This window comes from Pyrus communis, chromosome 15, assembly GCF_041283825.1.
Source record: "Pyrus communis isolate YQ-2024b chromosome 15, ASM4128382v1, whole genome shotgun sequence".
In the NCBI taxonomy this organism is placed as follows: Eukaryota; Viridiplantae; Streptophyta; class Magnoliopsida; order Rosales; family Rosaceae; genus Pyrus; species Pyrus communis.
The window spans coordinates 4,991,558-5,012,409 of NC_142579.1; the positions used below are offsets into that span (position 1 = coordinate 4,991,558).

Sequence of the window (20,852 nt, forward strand, 5' to 3'; positions counted from 1 at the left end):
ACGACTTATCCATATCTCATCAATCCTGGCTAGCCAATAGCTCAATAAGTATACCTGCACACGAGTCGGAACCACCTAAAGTGGTCTGTACGACAGGACTGGGTGTAAATAAGTGCTACGATCACGTGAAGACTGGGCGAATAATCGCGGGTCACCTACGAGTCGGAACCACCTAAAGTGGTCTGTACGACAGGACTGTGCACCTACCTTGAATCCAAGGTGAGCGTAAGGTGCGGGAGGTGAACATCACGTGAAGGACTGTGCCCTGGCCACGGGCGGGAGCACTAACACCGGGGTGCAGGTTTATGAGCTATGCTATAACTCAACACAATCGTACTCACTATCATCACTAACATCAACATGTACTCACCTGAAGCTTACCTGGGTGTCCTGCGTCCACCTTTGCACTTGAAAGCATTCCCAATAATTATATGCAAGTATAATACATATGGATATACCATGATGCAATCTAACACTCAACCATGTTGTAGCATTTTCAATTATAAACCATATAGTGTGAAATGTACAATCAATAACGTTCTACTCCCGAACTACTTATTTTCAAGGATAATTATCCATAATAACCCAATTAACACTAATTAACTAACTAATTCACAAAACTAAAACTTGTCTTTATCAATTTCCTTCGCATTACTCAATTTCCCAAACAAGGCTTTTGTCTCAAATATTTTATGGCTGCATCTAACGTCTCGTTAGACTGCCTACGTACCCTAAACAGGGATCAAGCCATTCGTAGTTCATAATACTTCAAGCATTCACAATAATTATATATGAAAGTAATATGCCTAATCAATTTAAAAGTGTCGATAGAACTCTCAACAATATGTACGATAAAAAGGAAAAGATCCACTCACCAGGAGTCCACGCTATGATTCTCTAGCGCACGCTATGATTCTCTAGCGCACGCATTGAGGCGTCCTGAATGATTGGTCCCTGCCACGAAGTCCAAAAGTGGACGGAAGATGGTCAATTTTGCCCACAAAGCCGGCGGGTGCCTAAAACTTCCCGACGTCGATTCGTCGTCTACGGTGGTCCAACGGGGTCAAGGTTGGTCGGGTTTTGCTCCTGGGATGATGGGCTACAAAGCCCAAGTGGTGGCATCGGCCATTGCTTTGCCGATTTGCCGGAAAATCGAAAAGGGTGGCCGGAGCACCATTGATTTTCGTCAACTTTCGTGGCCTCAAACCGCCTCATACCATGGTTAATCAAGGTGGTTCTTGGGTGGGTTTTGTAGAGGGGAATGAGAGCTTCAAGATGGTGGTGGTGGCATCGAAAAACTCCACCGGAGTTGGCCGGAATCGGCCTTGGAAAATGGATGGTCGTGTATGTCGGGTCACGGTTTTGGGGGGGGGGGGTTTCCCCTTTTTTTTTTTTTTTTTTTTTTCTTTTTCTTTTCCTCTTTCTTTTTTGATTGGCTGCCAACTTTACTTCCTCTTTCCTCCCTCCATTTTCTGATTGGGCTTCCCCCACAAAGTGGAGATTTAATTTAAATAAACATTAAACCTTGAATAACCAATTTCGAACGTCCGTAACTATACCGTTATAATCCGGACTCGCAAACGGCTTTCGCCTATACGTTCGTACCAATGAGTACTACGAGGATATGCTAAAAGAATAAGTTCCACATCTCTCAAATCGATGGTCTACGGAAGTCAAAGTCCTTACCTCTAGGGCAATTTCGTAAATTCACGCTTTTAAAATAAAATAAAAACGTAAAATTTGGAACGGGTTGTTACATTAATTATGTGAATAAAAATTTTAAAAAAAAATGTAAAAAATTAATAAAAATCCGAAAAAAAAATTTTGAAAAATTTAAAAAAAAATTGATTTTACTTTTCTATAAATATCTTCTCATTATCTTCTACCTTACACCACAATTTCATATTTTCTCAACTACTTTCAACCAAATTCCTATCTTTCTCTCAAAGTTTTAATCCAATTTTTTTTTCCAACAAAATGACTAATGATGCAGGTACGAATCAGACACTTATTAAAGATGTTGCGTTGTGTACTAGCTGGGTTAAAGTTACTCATGATTCGATTATAGGTAATGAGATGCAGTTGCGAGAAATGTGAAGTCTTGTTCATACCAATTATCTTGAGAAAATTGGTGGGAAAAGAACCAAAGAATTGATGTCCAATCGTTGGAAAATACTTAGCCAATCGTTTAGTATGTGGACAGATGCCTTGGCACAAGCTAGTAGTAATCTTCGAAGTGGGGAAAATTTAGCGGATCATGTAACAATATATATTTATTTGTTTCTACCATACCCAAATTTACATTAGCTACTTTGATTATAATTATTTCTTCTCCCGCAATATGTAGACAATTCAAGCACAATCTTGGTATAATGCTAAATCCAAAAACCAAAAGCAATCACTCACCCGGTGGGAATGTTGGAATATTGTCAAAGATTGTCCTAAATTCAGAGTTGTGCTTGTTGGTCCTGAAGTTTTCATGAATAGCACCCCTCTACACTCTATGCCCGATCATTCCTAGCATATTCATGAAGATGACGCAGAAGAAGTGACTGAAACGCCCCCCTTGAACAAGCGTCGGGGTCGTCCAATTAGGCCTTAAGGTAAGAAGGCTTCAAAGAGAAAAGGGAATTCTTCCAAGAATGATTATGCACAGTATATGGAAGAACTTGCTCGCCAAGGTGAATTGACTTTGGCACGGGAACAGGTTAGAGAAGAAATAATGGCTCAACGAGATCGTGACATTATGAACACACCTTTAGAAAGGAAGTCACCAAATTCTAAATATTTTTGGAAGTCGGAGAAAGTAGACGTGGTGCGAAGAAGGCATGCAAGAGAAGCGAGAGCAAGTGGAGATGGTCCTAGCACGACAAAAGAAAATCATCCTAGCACCACAAATTGTTTAGGTGATGATGATCCATTCACGAGCCCATAATTTTTCAATCACATTGGGTTGTAATTTATTATTTATTGAATAGAGTACTTTATGTTGTTTCCAATTTATTAAATTTAGTACTTTATTTAAAGTAAGAGTAAATTTATTTAATTTGGTAATTTATTTATACTAAGAGAATCTTTATTCAAATGACATAAACACACCAAATAAAATTACATAAACATACCAAATAATAAAAAACTCACTAAATGAACTAAAAAAACACACCAAATAAAATTACATAAACATACCAAATAATAAAAAACTCACTAAATGAACTAAAAAAAACACATGAAATAAAATTAAATAAACACACCAAATTAAAACAAACACACTAAATGAACTTAAGCATAAAACTTGATTTAACTCGAGCAATGGCGGGTCTAAGAGCAAATCCAGCGTGGGCTGGTGCTCGGGGGATGGGGGACGAAATAGGGCCAGATAGTCTGGCCTTGAAGCTCTAGTGTGGGCAGCCCGAGGGAAAGTGGAGGCCCAAACTCTGGGCTTGTGAGGAATTGCTAGCCTGAGAGCCCAAGTGGATGTGACACCAAGGCTGAATTCATCCTGGCGTCAACCCAATTTTATATTTTTTTTAAGACCAAAAGATGGCCAGAGCTCGTTCGAAAAAGCCCTAAAAGTGACGCCCTGAGTTGGAGTTCTTTGTTTTCATCGATTTCGAAGTGGATTCAAGCATGCAAGCTCAAACCTGTGGTCTAGGGGTCGTGCGAAATCGTCATATGCCTTCAACTCAACCAAACCAAGGGAGTTTGGCTGGGTTTGGCTTGGGAATCCTACAAACTTTGATCGGAAAACAGAGTAAGGAAATTTGTCCTTCAAATGCACTGAAAAGTGCATGCATGCTAAGAATATTTACCAAAAACTCGAGGGAAAGTTTGAGATTGAGAAATCTAGGCTTACCGTGGTCGAAGGAGTGAAAGTTTCACCAACGTTCGTCGAGCTACACAACCGAGTTTTCGTTTTCCATTGGGTTTTCCCACGGTCAAAGGTTAAGAGTGAGTTGCATAGACCCTTAGAAAATTTTGAGTGAATTTTGGGGAGTTTTGGCAGCGTTTGGAGATGGTGTGGTTGTTATTTGGCTTTCACCGAGGGGAAGATAGTGAGGAGAGCTACGGGAGGCTGAGTGAAGAGAGAGAAAGTTTAATGGGTAGACAGAGAAAGGGAGAGATGTGAGGGAGAGCGATGGGATGTGGTGTGTGTGTAAAAGAGAGAGAGAGAGCTGGCTGAGTGAGGGGAGAAGGAAAGATTGATGGGGAGTTATAATGTCTGATAGAATTGATGTCACAAGAGTGTAGGTTTTAAAACCCATTAAAATATATGTTATTTTACAAATAAAATTATTTTGTATTATTTTATAAATTAAAAAATACTAATATTTTATTACGTATTGGCAGAGCAATTTGTTCATTAAAGATAATTACTGTTCACCGGTGGATATTACAGAGTATTGCCTGGAAGGTTCCACGCTGGAACTGCTCTAAATATGCAATCGGGGGCCTCAACAAAGCTTTGAGAAACTCCCGCATTTCGGACACAGCGAAGACGGAAAGCAAAGCCATGATCTCGCAGTTCTTCCTGCTCTCGCAGCGTGGCGACAATATCGTCTTCCGCGACTGTCAGTCTCTCTCTCTCCCTTATCCAATCTCTAATCCCTTGTTAATTTCATTCACTCAGATTTAACTTCCGATCTAAATTCTTCAGCAACTCAGTTCTTGTGTACATCAAATTGTTGCTTATACTATTTCAAATTAGCTCTAGATTAGTATTTAATCCAGCTCTAATCTCTGGTGGGTATTTCCTAGATCGTACTTGCATACCGTAATTCTTCGCGTTATTTTTCATTCGTAGAAGGGCAATTTGAGCTTGGTTTTTTTGAAGAATTTAGTACTTTGTTGACCTTTTCGGAAATGGGTATGTTGTGAAATAGAGAAACAAGTGTAACTGAACACTTTTTTTTTCTATAAGAAAGGCTGAATAAACATTTGGTAGATCTGTTCTTATTGGGTTTAGTGCTGAAAGATGTTTCTTGAAGTGTATTTTGTTAACGCAGATCGCAGCGAAGTTCCAAAGGGAAGCGCGGAGATATTTTTCAGGAAAGTGAAGTTTTGGAAAGAAGATGGGCAAGAGGAAGCACCCCCTGTCTTTGTAGGTATTATCTTACTGAGGAATGAATGACAGTGTCTTCGTATTTTCTCAACTCGAAAACTTTGATCCATTAATTTTCTTTGAATATCTCAAACTATACAATGGCGTCCAAGTTGCTTAATAGTTACATTATTTCTTGTCCCTTATTTTTTTTATTTTTTTTTATTGTTTTGTTAATTGTTGCATTGTTTCTTGTCTTGGTTGTGAACAAATCCATAATGCATGTGTATTTGATCTGGTACCTTTTGCTAACTTTTTCTTTACTTAATCGGTAGAACGTGGATGGGGTCAACTACTTTCATGTGAAGGTTGTTGGACTATTGTTTGTCGCAACCACAAGAGCTAATGTATCACCATCTCTTGTCTTGGAACTTCTACAACGAATTGCCCGTGTCATCAAAGATTATGTTGGGGTTCTCAATGAAGATTCTATAAGGAAGAATTTTGTGCTTGTGTATGAGTTGCTTGATGAAGTTATAGTAAGCTCCTTTTATGTTTCTTTACTTCTTTGGTTGTATTTTTCTTTATGTATATGAATTCATACTTCTTATCGTCATAATGTGCTGACAGAGTTTCTCTATTAGATTGAAAAATTAAAATGTGATTTGTTAGTTACCCTCTTTAGTGAATCTGGAATTGATGTTCTCCTTTTGATAATTTTTGTAAATGTCCTTGATCATTGCCCCACGCCTCTGTGTTTTATTCTCAGTTTTTTTAAAAGGCTAGTGCTTTTAAGGGACAGGTTAAAGTGGTAATGTTCAATCCAAACTTTAGTAGATATCTATCAACTGGATTATTTTGGATCGGAAAAAGTAGTGCTGAATGTGTGTTTCTCCTCAATGGTGTGTATGGAAAAAGTAATTTTGAATGTGTGGAACACTGACTACTCCACTGCCTAGTTGTGTATTCTTCGTGGATAAGGCTAAGGATAGATAAGGCCAGCTAGAGTTGGGCAATCCCAGCTTCTTATGATGCTTTACTGTATGAAAGTTAAAGTTTTCTGGAGGGAGGAAAATGGGTTTGGTGCTAGGAAGTTATGTTGTATTGACAATAATTTGGGTTGTTTGGATGGAGATGAACAAGATATTTTTAAGTGTGCTGGGAAACCATATGGTACATTTGCGAGACGAAGTTCAAGTCCAGACATCCTTGTGGGCTTCAGTTTCTTTAAAATCTAGGGAGTGGTCTTTAATGCTATTTATTTTGACTGTGCTGTTGTAAATTAGTTTGTTATTTGTTTGCAATTGGTTTTTCCTTTTCAATGTACAATTGATGGGTGACATAATTCAGCCAGCACCTTGTCCCCGTGTTGCCAATATGTTTTTCTATCCAATGAAAGTTTGTATTTGATATTTAAAAACCAGAGAATATCTGTTGATAAAATTGATACATGCATGTACGTGAAAAATACAGACATATTTGATCCATGGAAATTATTAACTTGCTTGTGACTTGATTTTGTTTATACATTTCAGGATTTTGGCTTTGTGCAAACAACATCAACTGAATTGTTGAAGTCTTATATATTTAATGAGCCAATTGTTCTCGAATCTGCGCGTTTATCATCTATTGGCCCTACTGGCCTTTTTATGGTAAGGAGTCATGTATCCAAGATTTTCAGAAGATAAATTATGCTTCGGTGGAATACCATTTCTATTGTTGTCTTGGTAGCATTTTAGTGATCGACTCCCAAAACTGATACATGCAGCAAGGGGTAAAGAGAATGCCTGGAACAGCTGTCACAAAATCAGTTGTTGCAAATGAGCCTGGTGGCAGGAAGAGGGAGGAAATTTTTGTGGATATAATCGAGAAGATCAGTGTTACTTTCAGCTCTAGTGTGAGTATATGCATCTTTAATTGACTGTTAGATTTAACCACTCTTTCCTCACTGTTATATCAGCATTAAAATATAACAACAATAGTACAAACACAATAATAAGTTCTTATAATTTCTAACAAGCAAAATTTGATGGCAATCTTACCAAGTGTTATCGTGAACTTCTTGGTTTGATATGGAAATCCTGCACTCCTTACTCTTTTAATATCATATAGGTATGTTCACTGGTTCTTATCAATGAGGTGTTGACATTACTCTCTTGTGTGGGATCTGATATCCAGCTTGTGCGGTTATTTATAATTATTTTTCATATCAATCAATGCACAATAGGGGGTTGATTGTGAATAGATTAGGTTGTCCATCAGTAGCTAATTTTAGGACTTTTCGACCTTTCTAAAGGGTTGTTTGAAGGATTAAAATTGTGGTTGAACTTAGAGGTGTTAGGGTTTCAAATAAATACTAAGGTCTCTTTTGGTATATAGGATTGGATTGGAATGGATAACTCTCTAATTTAAGGTATTTTGAAGGCAAAGGAGAATGATTCTTCATTTTGAGAGGATTAAAAGAGGATTAGGCGTGAAGGAGACTTCTAAATCCTACCATTTTGGGGAGGATTGGAATGGAGAACTTTTCTTCTTGAGTATTATTGGAAAGGATAACTTTTCTTCTTGAGTATTCCATCTCCTACCTACAAGTTGGTCACAAATTTTTCATTTCTTCTTTCAACATACCTTGAAAATAATTGCTTATCCATTCCAATCCAGTCCTTCATACCAAATGAGGCCTAAATGCCTTGTAAGTCATCTTAGTCACTTGCGTCTAGACCCAAAAATTCTTGAGGTTCTAGTGCTCGTTTAACCTTAAAATTTTAGATTGGATAAATATGCATGTAGTACATAAACTTTACTGCAATGCACATTCTTTTGACTTAATTCCTGACATCTCCCAAACTCACCTATATTTATTCATTATATGTGGAAACAGTACTGTAGTCAATTACCTATATTTATTCTTGTAATCTTATGTTGCTATACAGGGGTACGTATTGACTTCTGAAATTGATGGAACCATTCAAATGAAGAGCTATCTCTCGGGAAATCCAGAAATCCGATTAGCTCTCAATGAGGATCTGGGCATAGGAAGAGGTGGAGGGTCAGGCTATGGTACTTACCTGACATGCCACCAGATTGTTATGTTTTACAAGTTCACAACTATCCTTTGAACATAAATCTTTTCATATTATGGTGTCAGGGAGTTGTTTGTGGCACCATGGTCAAGTAGATGATCAAATTTTAAGATTTTGAGTTTTATGTTACCTAGAAAAATATCTAGTTTTTAGATTAATAAACTAAAATTTTGAGGTCAGATGCATGTGGTATGTCCTCTCTTCTAAAGAAAAGTCCCTGTTTCATTTTCATGTTTTCCACTAAATGCCAACTTATTTTGTCAAGCTCGTATCTTGTCCTTTCACAATCTCAAATGCTGCTTCTCTTGCAGACCATAGGAGTTCATTTGGATCAGCAGCGGTGGTACTTGATGATTGCAATTTTCATGAATCTGTACGTCTTGATAATTTTGAAGTAGACAAAACTCTGACCCTGGTAAGTAAGAATTGGTCAGATTATTCTTTTTTTCAATAAATGATACAAAAGTAATTTGATATTGTGTGTTGAAATGATTAAATGGACGCTCTGTGGTACTAATTTTAGGTGCCCCCTGACGGCGAATTTCCTGTCATGAACTACCGTATGACTCAAGAGTTCAAGCCCCCTTTTCGTATTAATGCGTTGATTGAAGAAGCAGGAGCTCATAAGGTGAATACTGTTTCATAAATTTTATGTAATGGTTTAAGATTGTGAAATGAATGGAAGAAAACTTATTAAGGAAGATAAAGAATCAGATTTTGAACAAGAGATTGAGGCATTTGGCTTACACTATGATGATGATCATTGTGGAATACGTATTCCTGTTAACTTTGTACAATTCCTTCATTTAAAGATCATGTAGTGATGGTAGGAAATTACAGTTTGGAATTGCCATTGTAGGCTGAAGTGATTCTGAAAATATATGCCGAGTTCCCCTTGAACATTACTTCCAACACAATTGCTATACAAATGCCGCTACCTAAATATACTATCAGGTACTGTTCACTTATTTTTTATTTCTAAGAGAATATTAGGTATTATTCCATCCCTATACCATTTGATATGGTGAAAGGGCAACGTTTTTGCATGTCTATTTTTTACATAATCAATGTCCATATAAAATTTTCTTGGTACTTTAAATTGCCATTGTTCTTGGTTCTAAAGTTTGTTGAAAATATGAATGTCGGTCTCAATCTATGAGCACTTTTTTCATTTGGGTTTCATTTAACTAGTCTTGCTAGGGTAGTTTATTTACACTTTATCACAGTACATTGGAGGGAAACCTACTTTGAGTGACTGAGAATCCGTGACTATCATTTTCTTTACTATAATTATATTAATTACAGACAAAAAATAAGTGAAAAGGGAGGTAACTAGAAAGATCTGAAATTAATAATTGGTTTCATCCACTAGTTTAGCTGATTTTTTCCCTTGGGAGGGGTGCTCCGAAGAATCTTGCACATGCCGGAGATCAAGTATTTTAAAAGACTGATCAAACTTCGCCGTTTGTTGTGAACTTGTCGGGGCAGTAGTTAATAAAACCAACTAAAATATACGGCAAAACATGGTAGTTGTCTTTGAGTAATTACAAAGACATTTGAAATGTAAGAGGACGTTTAACCTGTGGTGTATGAAAAAGGTGTAGAGAAGGATTCATAGTATTCACGTGAGGAGTCAAACTGACGGACCTTGCTAAAATTGCATTATATTGTCTATATATACATATCCACTGTTTAAATAATTGATATATGTTATTTCAGAGCCAGTTTTGAGTTGGAACCAGGAGCAGTTGGACAAACGACAGATTTCAAGGATGCCAATAAGAGACTTGAATGGGGTTTAAAGAAGGCAAGAATTTCTTATCAATGATCTTATGTGTTCACGTTTGAGTTTTGAGTAGTGATTTTAGAACTGTTAACTTTGTCCCATTATTGCAAATACTATATTGACAAGTTCAAACAACAGATTGTTGGTGGATCTGAACATACACTACGTGCTAGACTGACATTTTCACCGGAAGCACATGGTATCTCTTGAATACTTTCAAAATGATGCGTATTTAGCGTAAATCTTGTTATATATACATATTCATGGATTACATGCTGCAGGAAATATTACAAAAGAATCTGGACCAGTTAGCATGACATTTACAATACCTATGTATAATTCTTCAAGACTTCAGGTAAGCCATTGTCATATCTTTCACACTTACCTCATTAAAACCATGCAAAGATGTAGATTATATGGTTAGAATACTCATCTATTTATGAGAGATAATGTTGGATCCTTTATTGTCATGCTGTTGCTACTTTGTGTTGGACTTGAATGGAACAATATGGGACGAATGTTGAATGTGGGTGCTGATTTTGTTTCCCTATCCAACCTAAGCTTCAACTATGGCATGGCCTTGAGTCATACTGTCATAGATGTAGTCTAAAATGAGTCTCATTTGAGGCTGATATGTATAGCCCTAGTGGTTCTTCCAAGCCAAGGAGGCATTAGCCCTGGTACCTCAAAGAGGTCATCATTGATTTGTCTAATAGCTAGCTCTCATCCTATACAAGCTCTTCATCCTCTGTTGTCTTGCACCGTGGGGCGAATGGATTTTCCCTGCCCTTTTAACAATGCTGTCCCCAGTGGTGTTTTTCATTTTTAAGAAAGAGATACATAAAATACTAATGCCCTTTTATGGGGGAGGTATTTTCATTTCTGGCCTATCAATATGCTGAGTTAAATGATGTTTCTTTGATGCAGGTAAAGTACTTGCAGATAGCAAAGAAATCTGGAACTTATAATCCATACCGGTGGGTAAGATATGTTACTCTCGTCAATTCATACGTTGCTCGGATATGATCTATTAAAGCCTTATCTGTTATGCTATTTCGCGGTGGAGAGTTGGATTGGGAAGAAGGTTTCTAGTTGTAAGATGTCTAATGAAACCCTCGCGCTGTATTCTTTTTTCCGTGGGTTCGGATTTCAGTGATTTCATTTCTTGACTAACGTTTAGGTTGTATCGCTGAATATTTTTGGGTTGGACTATTCATTCATTGAATTTCTCCTTGTGTATTGGATGTTCATTAACTATATGAATGTACTCAAATTGGAACCAGTAGAGTTTGTTACCTTCGGGTTTTTTTTTTCGGGCTTGGGGTATGTTGTTTTTCAGAGAAGCCGGTACTTTCGGTGTTTATTCCGGCTTGGGGTGTGTTGTTTATTAGAGAACTCTTTTCAGAACGTTTAGGACTAATGGCACTCGAAGATTCATACGAATCTCTGCCAAATCTGCATATTATATGCACCGACCTCCAATTTGCTTAACAAACAAAAGAAAAATTGACGGTGGATAAATAGTTCAGCTGACGGCAGTGCTTTTCATCCCATAATCTTCTAAATGTTGGATTTGTAGGTGCTGTATTATTTTTTTTGTTTTTTTAACACAACCAAACTTTGAGTAAAAAATATTGGATACGAGAAGGATACCAAACAAGCTCGTGTCGGAAGATCCGGAGTGGACGGCTCTATCACGATACAACCTCTATAAATGAATAATGCTGGGACAAAGAAAAATTATTATTTTAGAGGTATTATTATAAATTTTTATGTCTTTCTTTTTTTCTTTTTTGTTTGATAAAAATGCATGTATCTTATAAAAAAAACGAAGATACCGAAAAACAAAGAAACAAGTACATAGAACATAATCTCTCTCTCTCTCTCTCTCTCTCTCTCTCTATATATATATATATAATCTCTTAGACTCCAAATCATTACGATTATTGTTCTTCCATGGCATATCATTTGGAAGCAGTAAAAAAAAAATCTGCATTGACTAATTTAGAAAAGGCAAAAAATTAGAGATGCGATAAGGATTTTGAAATGAATTGAGAAAATAGAATTTGTTAAGTGAAAAATTCATAAGTATTGAGAAAATAGGATTTTGAAATGAATTGAGTACGGGTAGCATATATCCAAGCAATGAGGGATATGTACGACAGAGTAAGGACTGCATTAAGAACTCACGAAGGATAAACTGAAAGCTTTTCTATAACCATATGGTTACACCAAGACTCATCTTTAAGTCCTTACCTTTTTGCATTTGTAATTGACGAGTTAACGGAACATATTTAAGATATCCCTTGGTGTATACAAGGAGTGGGCAAACGGGTCTTGTACCCTCGGGTACCCGCAGTTTGGGATGGGTACAAAATTTCAAAACACAAAATTAGCGGGGCGGGGCGGGTTCAAAAATAGGAAGGAACGGGCCCCCGGCCTGGCTCGTTTCTAGCTTGAGAAAATTGGATAGGGTTTAATGTTTGTCAAATCCCACTCTCCACCGTTGATTGGAATATCTTCATCTCACAGACAAAGTCATTCAATCTCTCATTCTCCATTCATTCATGACTCGAGCTCGAGTCGAGTCCTCGACAGCAGCCATCCATCAACAACCAACATCTCAGACTCCACAGCCCTTGACTCCGTCTTTGTCTCCCTCTTTCTGGCGAAATGCGAGTGGCGATAACCATCAACAACCACCATCACCATCATCTCTCCAAATTGAGACCACCACCGTCATCTCATCTCCTCCCAATTTAAGGTAATATTATTTTTTAACTCTTAATTTTTGGGGTAAATTACGGTTTGACCTCCTAAACTATCACCCCAGTTAAAATTAACCCCCTAAACTATTTTTTTTTTTTTGGTAAATTAACCCCTGAACTATTTAAAATCAGTCAATTAATCCCATGTCATTAGATTGCAGAATCAATTCTGTCAAATTCAAGGGCAAATTAGTCATTTCATCATAAATTGTTACTTGCCAGCTATAACCACCAATAAAATTTTGACACATGAACACAGAATAATTCAAAAACATATTGCATAATGAGAAAACATAAATAAAATAAAATAAAATAAAAAACTAAATGTTTACATAACGGACCATCTCACATTGTCATTACACATTATTTTGTTTTCAAATGTCATAAGTTCATTGATGGTTATAGTTGACAAGTAAGAATTAATGAAGGAAAGACTAATTTTCCTTTGAATTTGACGAAATAGTGGATGGAATCTACTGGCAAGTGGTCAATTGGCTAATTTCAAATAGTTCAGGGGGTTAATTTATCCAAAAAAAATAAAGTGGTCATTTTCAACTGGAGTAATAGTTCAAGGGGTCAAATGGCAGTTTACCCTAATTTTTAACTCTTTGGTTAATTTTTTGGATTCAAGATTATCTGCAATCTCAGATTCTCTCTGCTTAACTTTTAGATTTGAAAGTTAGGGTTTTCTACAATTTCTCACTCTATTGGGTAGTTCTTCATACCCCAAACCCAATCCATAAATTTTCCTTTGTAGAAATTGAGAATTTAGGATTTAGGGTTCAAATGTTCATACTGTATGTTTGAAATTTGAATTGGGAATTAATGTATTGTTCAAACTTGTTGCATAGCATTGAATGGGAATTTATTTATTGTCCAAATCTACAAATGTACAACACCTTGCTACGATCTACAAGTGTTCAGCAACCTGTGCATTGTGCAATATCTACTTTGAATCTACAAGCTTGAAAGTAAACTGAGTATTTTATTGATAGTGGAAACTATTTGTAAGAATGTAATTTAGAGACTCTGTTTACAAGGCTCAAAGTTTTGAATTTCCAAAAAGCTATATGGGTATCTCTTCCCAGTCCCTCCTCATTTTATCTTCTTGTTTGGCATCTTGTTGCAGATGTTTGTGGATGCAAATTTCCGCCTTCATCTTCTTGGATGAAAATGCACCTGTAAAACAATTAACACTTAAGGTCAAAACCAAGAACCTCACACGCTCACAATGAATGGGGCGAGCTTCAGTCGAAGAACCTCCGATGCCAAGGTTAGAATTTGAGAGAGAAAGTGTTTAGAGAATTTTTGGAGAAGAATGGATTTAGGTTTTTTTGGAGAAATGAGGGTTATTTATAGGGGTGTGGCCGGCCCTATTTGGAGAAATAGGGATTGGCCACTTATGGTGGTGATTTGAGTGTAATTGTAATCAATTAATTGGGGGGTTACCTTGTGGGGAGGATTTGATGAGGTTGATGAAATAGGTTTTGAATAAATACCTAGTTTGATCACCTTTGACCTTGATTAAGCTGTTATTGTCCGCTGCACGTGGGAGTCCCGGTGTGCCTCGAGGGTAATTTTGTCTTTTTATTTACCTAAAAATCCACGTGTCGCCTCCATAATTTTCCTGATTATTTTTGGCTCCACAAATGTCCCCACACCAGTTGGGCTGCTCACAGGAAAGGGCAGCAGGTGTAAAGATCTTTTCTTGCTTTAGGAAACATAGTATTGTTTCCTATTTTGATGTAGATTCCCTTTTTAATTGGAAATTAGATCATTCTAGGAGGGAAATAAATTACTTCTAAAGTCTACCTTAAGTAGATTATTAAATCAACTTTAGAGAGCAATTTATTCTACCCTACAAAAGAGAGAAATCTAGAGGATATTTATTCCCCCTCCCTTAGCAATCTTCTACACTTACCCGTGCATGACCGTCTTTTGTTGCTTTCTTCGTCCTCTCCGCGCCGCACCAAGGTAAGAAAAATTAATTTTCCTTGTCTTTTCCTTGGATAGTGTTGTCATGGGGCAGCCGTCAGGGTGGTGCGGCATGTCTACTGGCAGGGGCCAGGATTCGGCTTGGCATGGGCCGATGAGGTGTAGTAGCAGGGACTACTTCTTGTGTTGCTCGGTTTGGCTAAAGCCAAGGGTAGCTGTGCGGCTAAGGTTGTAGATTGAGGTGCTGGGACACAGTGCTAGGCAAGCCGCATGGCTCATGTCATTTGGGCTCTTAGACCTGATGCTGATCAGGTCGGCGATTGAGAGAAAAGAAGAGGTCGCGGGCTTCAAGCTGCTGGAATGCTAGGTATGCAGACCTCCTGCATGCTAGTTCGAGAAAAAATGAGGGAAAAACCAGTATGGGTTGAGCTCCCCTATTGACTATTATGAATGGCATTGGCTGCTTAGTTCTATTCGCCGAGAGAAATATGAGTTGCTCCCGAGAGAGGAGATAAAGAGGATCAAGACAGATGCAATGGCTCGTTTGATTGATGTTGTGAAGCCTGCTATGAATGAAGATTGAAAGAAAAGATCTTCTCCGCCTACTCAAGAGATGCCGGTTGACAAAAAACTGAAGACTTCCTTCGTTACTCGTGAGGGTTTGCCTGTTGCTGCGAGGCCTATGATTGACTTGACTTCTTCCAATGGGAAGAAAAATGAGGTTGCTAGATCTGAGCCTGTGACTCCTGCCATGCTGAAAATGGCTAGTGCAATTACTAATAGGATTGCTCAGCATTGAGGTTCTGTCATACCCCAAATGCCGAAGTTTGTACCAAGACGTCCATTGGGAGCTAAGTCCATTTCACCTTTAGAGAGGCTTGCTACTATGAAGAGCAATAAGGTGGACTTTTCTGTTAAAGTGGCGCCAAGGCATATTCCTCTTACTGTTGAGACTAGTGCACCTGCTGAGAAAGATGAGACTACTCACGTGGGCAATTGTGAGAAATCCACGAAGCCTATTTCAAGAAAGGTTGCTAAGATCTATGCGCTTTTGAAGCTAGATGGACGCATGTGCCAAGCTTGTTGATGGCATTAGAGGGGTTACTTGCCCAAGTTCCTTTGCGAAGCATACGACCCAATATAGAAGGATTGATTTGCTTGCTATGATGCAAAAAACAACGATTCTGGCAGTTGAGTCTATGCTCCTTAACCAAGAGGATGCCAAGACAGTCAAAGAGATGTCAAAGACTATGGCAGCTAAAGCTTATTCTTATACTGAGAAGATCATTAAGTTGGAGTCTGAGCTCGTTGCTTTGAAGGGGTCTAATATCTCTACCCTCACTTCTTTGTAGCTTAAGATCGCTCGCTAAGCGATCGTTGACTTGAAGACTAGGCTTGACGCGATCCAAGTTAAGTATGAAAGTGCAAAGAATGAGACTGGATGTTACATACCTCATATTCAAGATCTTAAGCGTGCCATCTTTGAGCTTCGTTATGCTACTTACGCAAAGGATACAGAGTTGATTGCTGCTTATAATCAAGTGATCCACTTCAAAAAGATCGTCAATAAGCTTGAACCCCAAGTGTTGGAACTCCAAAGTGCACTAAAGATCAACTTAAGTCTGAAGAGAGAAGTGGATGAGCTGCAGCGCATACGTGTTGGTTTGCTCGAGGAGAATGAACAGTTGAAGGGTGAAAAGTCTGGGCTCGAGGCTTCACTTGTTTAGAGTCCGGCTGATTTCTACAAGCTGGGTTATGTAGACCATCTATTTGGTAGGCCATTTGACTTTGAGTTTGCTGGGAAAGACTTCGAGACCTTCTCTATTTCTCCAGAAGACTTGCTTGCTTTTACTTTTGAGGCTTTTATAGGTGAGGTAGTCGAAGAAGTTGGTGCCTAGGCTGGGGCAGCTAAGGGTGAAGCGCTAGATGATGCCACTGCTGAGAGCATCGCGGCTACTGAAGGTGTGAAGATCAAGTAGTCGTGGGATGTTGAAGCTGCTGAAGAGTAGTCTTCTAGGTAGCCTTATTTTCTTTGTTTTCCTTGTTGCTTTTTGCTTTGCTTGAACTCATTCGGCCCTTACTAGTCATTTATCAATTTTGCTAGAAAATTTAATAAACTTGCTTCCTTCACTTTTCTTCATCTTCACTTCTTTTGGTCTCGCCTAACCTTTGACCCTTAGATCAGTGACAAGTGTGCTACTTTTCTATAAGCAAACAAGCCCGCGTAGCCTATGCAACTGTAAGTCTTGGTGTAGAACTTTTGCGAGGTTGTTAGCCATAGGGTCCATAACCGAACGCCTTACTTATAGAAGCAGACGAATCGACATGACCACTAGGCTGTTAACCTTGGCTTTCTTCAATCCTTTGAGTCATATGACCTGCATCACAACATACTAAAGATCTTTGGGTCGTGAAATTTGCTAACCTTTCGCATCAAAAATATGCAGGTGTATGGAATTTTGTAAGCAAAGGTTCAAGAGAACTCATTACTCTTTATGTAACCCATTTCGTGGGTTGTGTAGCAAGTATCACAACACTTTAGGGATTAGTGTAGATCTAGATGATCATTTCACGATTGGCAGAGGTGAAGCTTATCGACTGTGTAGCATATCGGCAGTGGATAAAGCTTCGTATATGCACGCTAGCTTGTTTAACCTTTCACAATAATGTGCATTGTATAAGTCTAACGCGTATTTACTGCTTGAAGGGTAAGCTATAGGCAGTCTTCCGAAAACCATATGCTACCTTAGTGCACGTGGTAGGAGCTTTCGGGTTCCAGGGCCCAAAATCGTTCAGTTAGCTAAGCCTTGAAAAAGACCATTGTGGCTACTTCTAGGAATCCCAGCACAAGCCATTGTGCACCTAATTATACCAGGGCAGCCCAACTCATCCACGTCTGGATATTCGGAGTGTAAAGTTTATCTTCCCACATTGGAAAGCAAACCCATGTGGGTGTCGAGGAATTGGTTTACCTTCTCACACTGGAGAGCAATTAGTTTATCCTTTCGCACTGGAAAGCAAACCCAGATGGGTGTCGGGGAATTGGTTTACCCTCTCGCACTAAAGAGCATGGTTGGTCCCTAGGGGACGCAATTCCTATAATAAGTCCCTGAGAAATTCGCGGTCTTCTTTTGAAATGCATGAATGATCAGTTGTTGTAAGCATGCAGCCGAGCCAAGTTGTAGATTACTTCTGAATTCCTTATTAAAAAACGAGTGGAACGAACGAAAACTTAGTTGTAAGGTAAGAGTTGCATATCAACTGAATAGTCATCGGCTTGCGAGGTGGTGCCTGTCGAGCTGCTTGAGTCTTCAGGTTTTGATTTAGTGGGAGGTCACGCATGGTACTTCCTCATATTGTAGGCGTTCCACTGTTTTTCGATCTCCTTGTCGTTCATGGTGGCGAGAATGTAATTATCATTACCGCCTACTCTACTAATCTTGTACGGACCTTCCCAAATGGGATTCATCTTTTTGGAGCCTTCTCTGTTGGTAGTGATGAAGGCTTTTCTTAGGACTAAATCTCGAGGATATAACTGCCGAATCTTGGCCCTTTTGTTGTATCTGGAGAGAAGCTACTGCTGGTAGGCTGCAATATGGGTGATGACCTTCTCGCGTTTCTCCTCTGCCAGATCTAAGTTTATGGCCATCTCCTTTCTATTCTGCTTGATGCTTGGCAATAAAGTGTTGATACTTGGCACGATGACATTAAGAGGAATGATTGCTTTAGAACCAAATGCCAAAGAGAAAGGAGTCTCACTGGTTGCTCGTCGTTTAGTTGTGTAATACGCCCATAGACATTCGAGAAGTTCTTTTGGCCATTTTCCCTTCTTGTTGGAGAGGGATTTCTTAAGGCAATCGAGAATCATCTTGTTGGATGCGTCGGTCTGCCCATTTCCTTGGGGATACCTTAGTGTGGACATGTGCAACTTGATGTCATATTTCTAGAAGAACTTTGCTAAATCTTTGCCTACGAATTGCGGGCCATTGTCTGTGACGTTGGATTGAGAGATGCCAAATAGGCAAATGATGTTCCTCCATATGAAGCGCTTTATGTCCGTCAGAGTTGTGGTTGTCATGATCATCATATCTCTGCCCCCAGTAGTAGGTCACATTGACCTTACCAAGTCGATTGCCTACTACATGAACGGCTGATGACTCATCAGCGGGTGTAGTTCATTGGCAGACAGTGTTGGTATCGGCTTGTAGCTTTAGCAGCAATCACACTTTTGTACTAACTCCTTAACGTCTTTATGATATTCAGCCAGTAGTAGCCTGCGTGAAGAGCCTTTTAAGCTAAAGATCGGCATTTGGAATGATTTCCACAAACACATTCGTGGATTGAGCTTAGAACCTTTAGGTTGTCGGGAAGCGCTAGGCAGCGGAGATGTGGTCCAGTGTAAGATTTTCGAACGAGAATGTTGTTCCACATGTAGTAGAGTGTTGCCTTTGTTTGGAGCTTTCTAAACTCCAATCTTTCCATGGGGAGTGTGTCATTGACCAGGTAGTCTATAATGGAATCTTGCCAGTATAGAGTTATACTAACTTGTGACACCTCGACTGCTGGCTCCGCCTCTATGCTTGGCTTGTCTAAATACTCCATCGAAATAAAGCATTTGAGTTGGTGATCGAGGGTGAAGCGTATGATGGCTAGGGTGTCTGCATGGGTGTTGTTTGCTTGTGGAACTTGAGTGAGGGTGTAAATCTGAAACACCTCAAGTTACTTTCGTACCTTCTTTAGGTATTACACCATCTTCGGATGTTTTACTGTGTACTCCCCAGTAGTCTGGCTGGTGATTAGCTAGGAATCAGAATGGATCACAAGCTTTTTTACCTCCAAGTATTTTGCCATTCGAAGGCCTGCTAGTAGGGCCTCGTACTCTGCTTCGTTGTTTGATGTTTTGATGCCTAAAGTGATTTCCTGCTCGAGCATCAAACCATCTGGGTTGACAATGACCATGCCTGCTCCCGAGCCTTTATAGTTGGATACGCCGTCAATGTACAAATGCTAGAAGTCTCCATTAGGTGAAGCAGGTGTGGCTAGGGCGTGCTCGGTTACCTTTGAGGCGTCATTGGGTTGTTCTATTGCATTGCTTAGGCTAGGCGTGAAGGCACGGTAGGGAGTCGTGGAGTTGCAGCCATGTTACATGCAGCAGAAGATGTTCAACTGCCGGTATTGGGCCACTCTATAGCTGAATTATAGAGCAAGGGTTGGCTGGGGCCGTGTGATGTGCAATAGAAGATGGTGCTCAACTGCTAGTACATGTTGCTCCTATATAGAATCTTTTAGGGCGATGAGGACAAAACTTGCTTCCGAGTATGTCCTTCTAATGTTTGTTTGCCTTTGGCGCTCTTTTTGGGCTAAGTCATTGCATTCGTCAGAAAACTTTACATCCGCCAGTGTCTACACCTTTATCAATATGCATCTAGATTGGGCGGAATAGTGCGTCATGAGGATGACTGCTCGCATCTGAAGGTATAACTTGAGCTTCCAGGTTGCAACAACTATCACCAAAGTTAGCTTTTGAATTTCCAGTGGCTGGTTTCCGCATCGAGAAGAGCTTTTAAACTAAAGAATACAGGTAACAGGGCCCCTAGCTCTTCTCGTATAAGGGTAGAGCTTATTATTGCTTCAGATACCATCAAGCATGTAAATAAGTCATTCACTGCTTCCAGTTTAGATAGTAGGGATGTAATGTTGGGTACTTCTTCAAGTCCTTGAATGTGTATCAGCGAGCCTCATCCCAAAGTGCATGCTTCTCTTCCAGAGCGAAAGAGTCTGCCATTGTTAGATCTTCTTTCATGATCAATTTTCCGAACAACGGGTGGTCTGCTGAAGTCCTTTTTGGAAGGCTACTCTTCTGACTATCTTTGCCTTCTCTACTTTGAACCTCTTCACATAATCATGAAACGACTTATTTGGGTTCTTCTTGACGTTGAACAAATGGTCAAATTTCTTCTTAATCGAGCGATAAGATGAATATTCTTTGGTGAAAACCAAAGAAAGTTCATCGAAACTCTGTATGGATTGTGGCAACAGGGTGTAGAACCAATATCGCGCCTCGCCTTGTAGAGTGATGGCGAATATCGTACACATGAGATTTTCGTTTTTTTTATAGAGGATCATTGGGCTTTGGTAATGCTTTAGATGTCTTTCCAGGTCTTCATCTCCTTTGAAGGATGTGAAATATGGCATGCTGAACTTGCGTGGAGACTCTGTTTGCTCAATCTTATCTATGAAGG

At 39.1% G+C, this 20,852-nt stretch overlaps 3 protein-coding genes across 5 annotated transcripts; 2 read left to right on the plus strand and 1 right to left on the minus strand.

The window, feature by feature from the left end:
• Nucleotides 1-4,404: 4,404 nt before the first annotated feature.
• On the plus strand, nt 4,405-11,189 carry LOC137716495 (AP-4 complex subunit mu). 3 transcript variants are annotated; one of them, XM_068455956.2, is made up of 13 exons: nt 4,405-4,568; nt 5,004-5,098; nt 5,374-5,577; nt 6,574-6,690; nt 6,807-6,935; nt 7,972-8,098; nt 8,433-8,536; nt 8,645-8,749; nt 8,981-9,075; nt 9,841-9,928; nt 10,046-10,106; nt 10,189-10,262; nt 10,835-11,189. In XM_068455956.2, the coding sequence occupies exons 1-13, from the start codon at nt 4,511-4,513 to the stop codon at nt 10,931-10,933; spliced, it is 1,356 nt and encodes a 451-aa protein (XP_068312057.2). In that variant the 5' UTR covers nt 4,405-4,510; the 3' UTR covers nt 10,934-11,189. The 3 variants fall into 3 exon arrangements, with proteins under 3 accessions (XP_068312057.2, XP_088542091.1, XP_088542089.1); XM_088685965.1 differs by having other exon boundaries at nt 4,416-4,574; XM_088685963.1 differs by having other exon boundaries at nt 4,417-4,568; nt 4,986-5,098.
• Nucleotides 11,190-15,671: 4,482 nt separating this feature from the next.
• On the plus strand, nt 15,672-16,337 carry LOC148690412 (uncharacterized). The gene is given in 1 exon segment (XM_088686771.1): nt 15,672-16,337. A coding segment is annotated over 1 exon segment (666 nt).
• A 1,847-nt stretch (nt 16,338-18,184) lies between these two features.
• LOC148690413 (uncharacterized) lies at nt 18,185-18,532 on the minus strand. Its single transcript, XM_088686775.1, has one exon. The coding sequence runs from the start codon at nt 18,530-18,532 to the stop codon at nt 18,185-18,187; it is 348 nt and encodes a 115-aa protein (XP_088542901.1).
• Nucleotides 18,533-20,852: the final 2,320 nt, after the last annotated feature.

Excerpts from the sequence above, each read along its gene's own strand:
- LOC137716495 (XM_088685963.1), top strand. The coding sequence starts at position 4,511 with ATGATCTCGCAGTTCTTCCTGCTCTCGCAGCGTGGCGACAATATCGTC. Across the intron at positions 8,099-8,432 it reads AGGTGGAGGGTCAGGCTATG|ACCATAGGAGTTCATTTGGA; the intron begins GTACTTACCTGA and ends CTTCTCTTGCAG. Across the intron at positions 10,263-10,834 it reads ATAATTCTTCAAGACTTCAG|GTAAAGTACTTGCAGATAGC; the intron begins GTAAGCCATTGT and ends TCTTTGATGCAG.
- LOC148690413 (XM_088686775.1), bottom strand. The coding sequence starts at position 18,532 with ATGTCCACACTAAGGTATCCCCAAGGAAATGGGCAGACCGACGCATCC.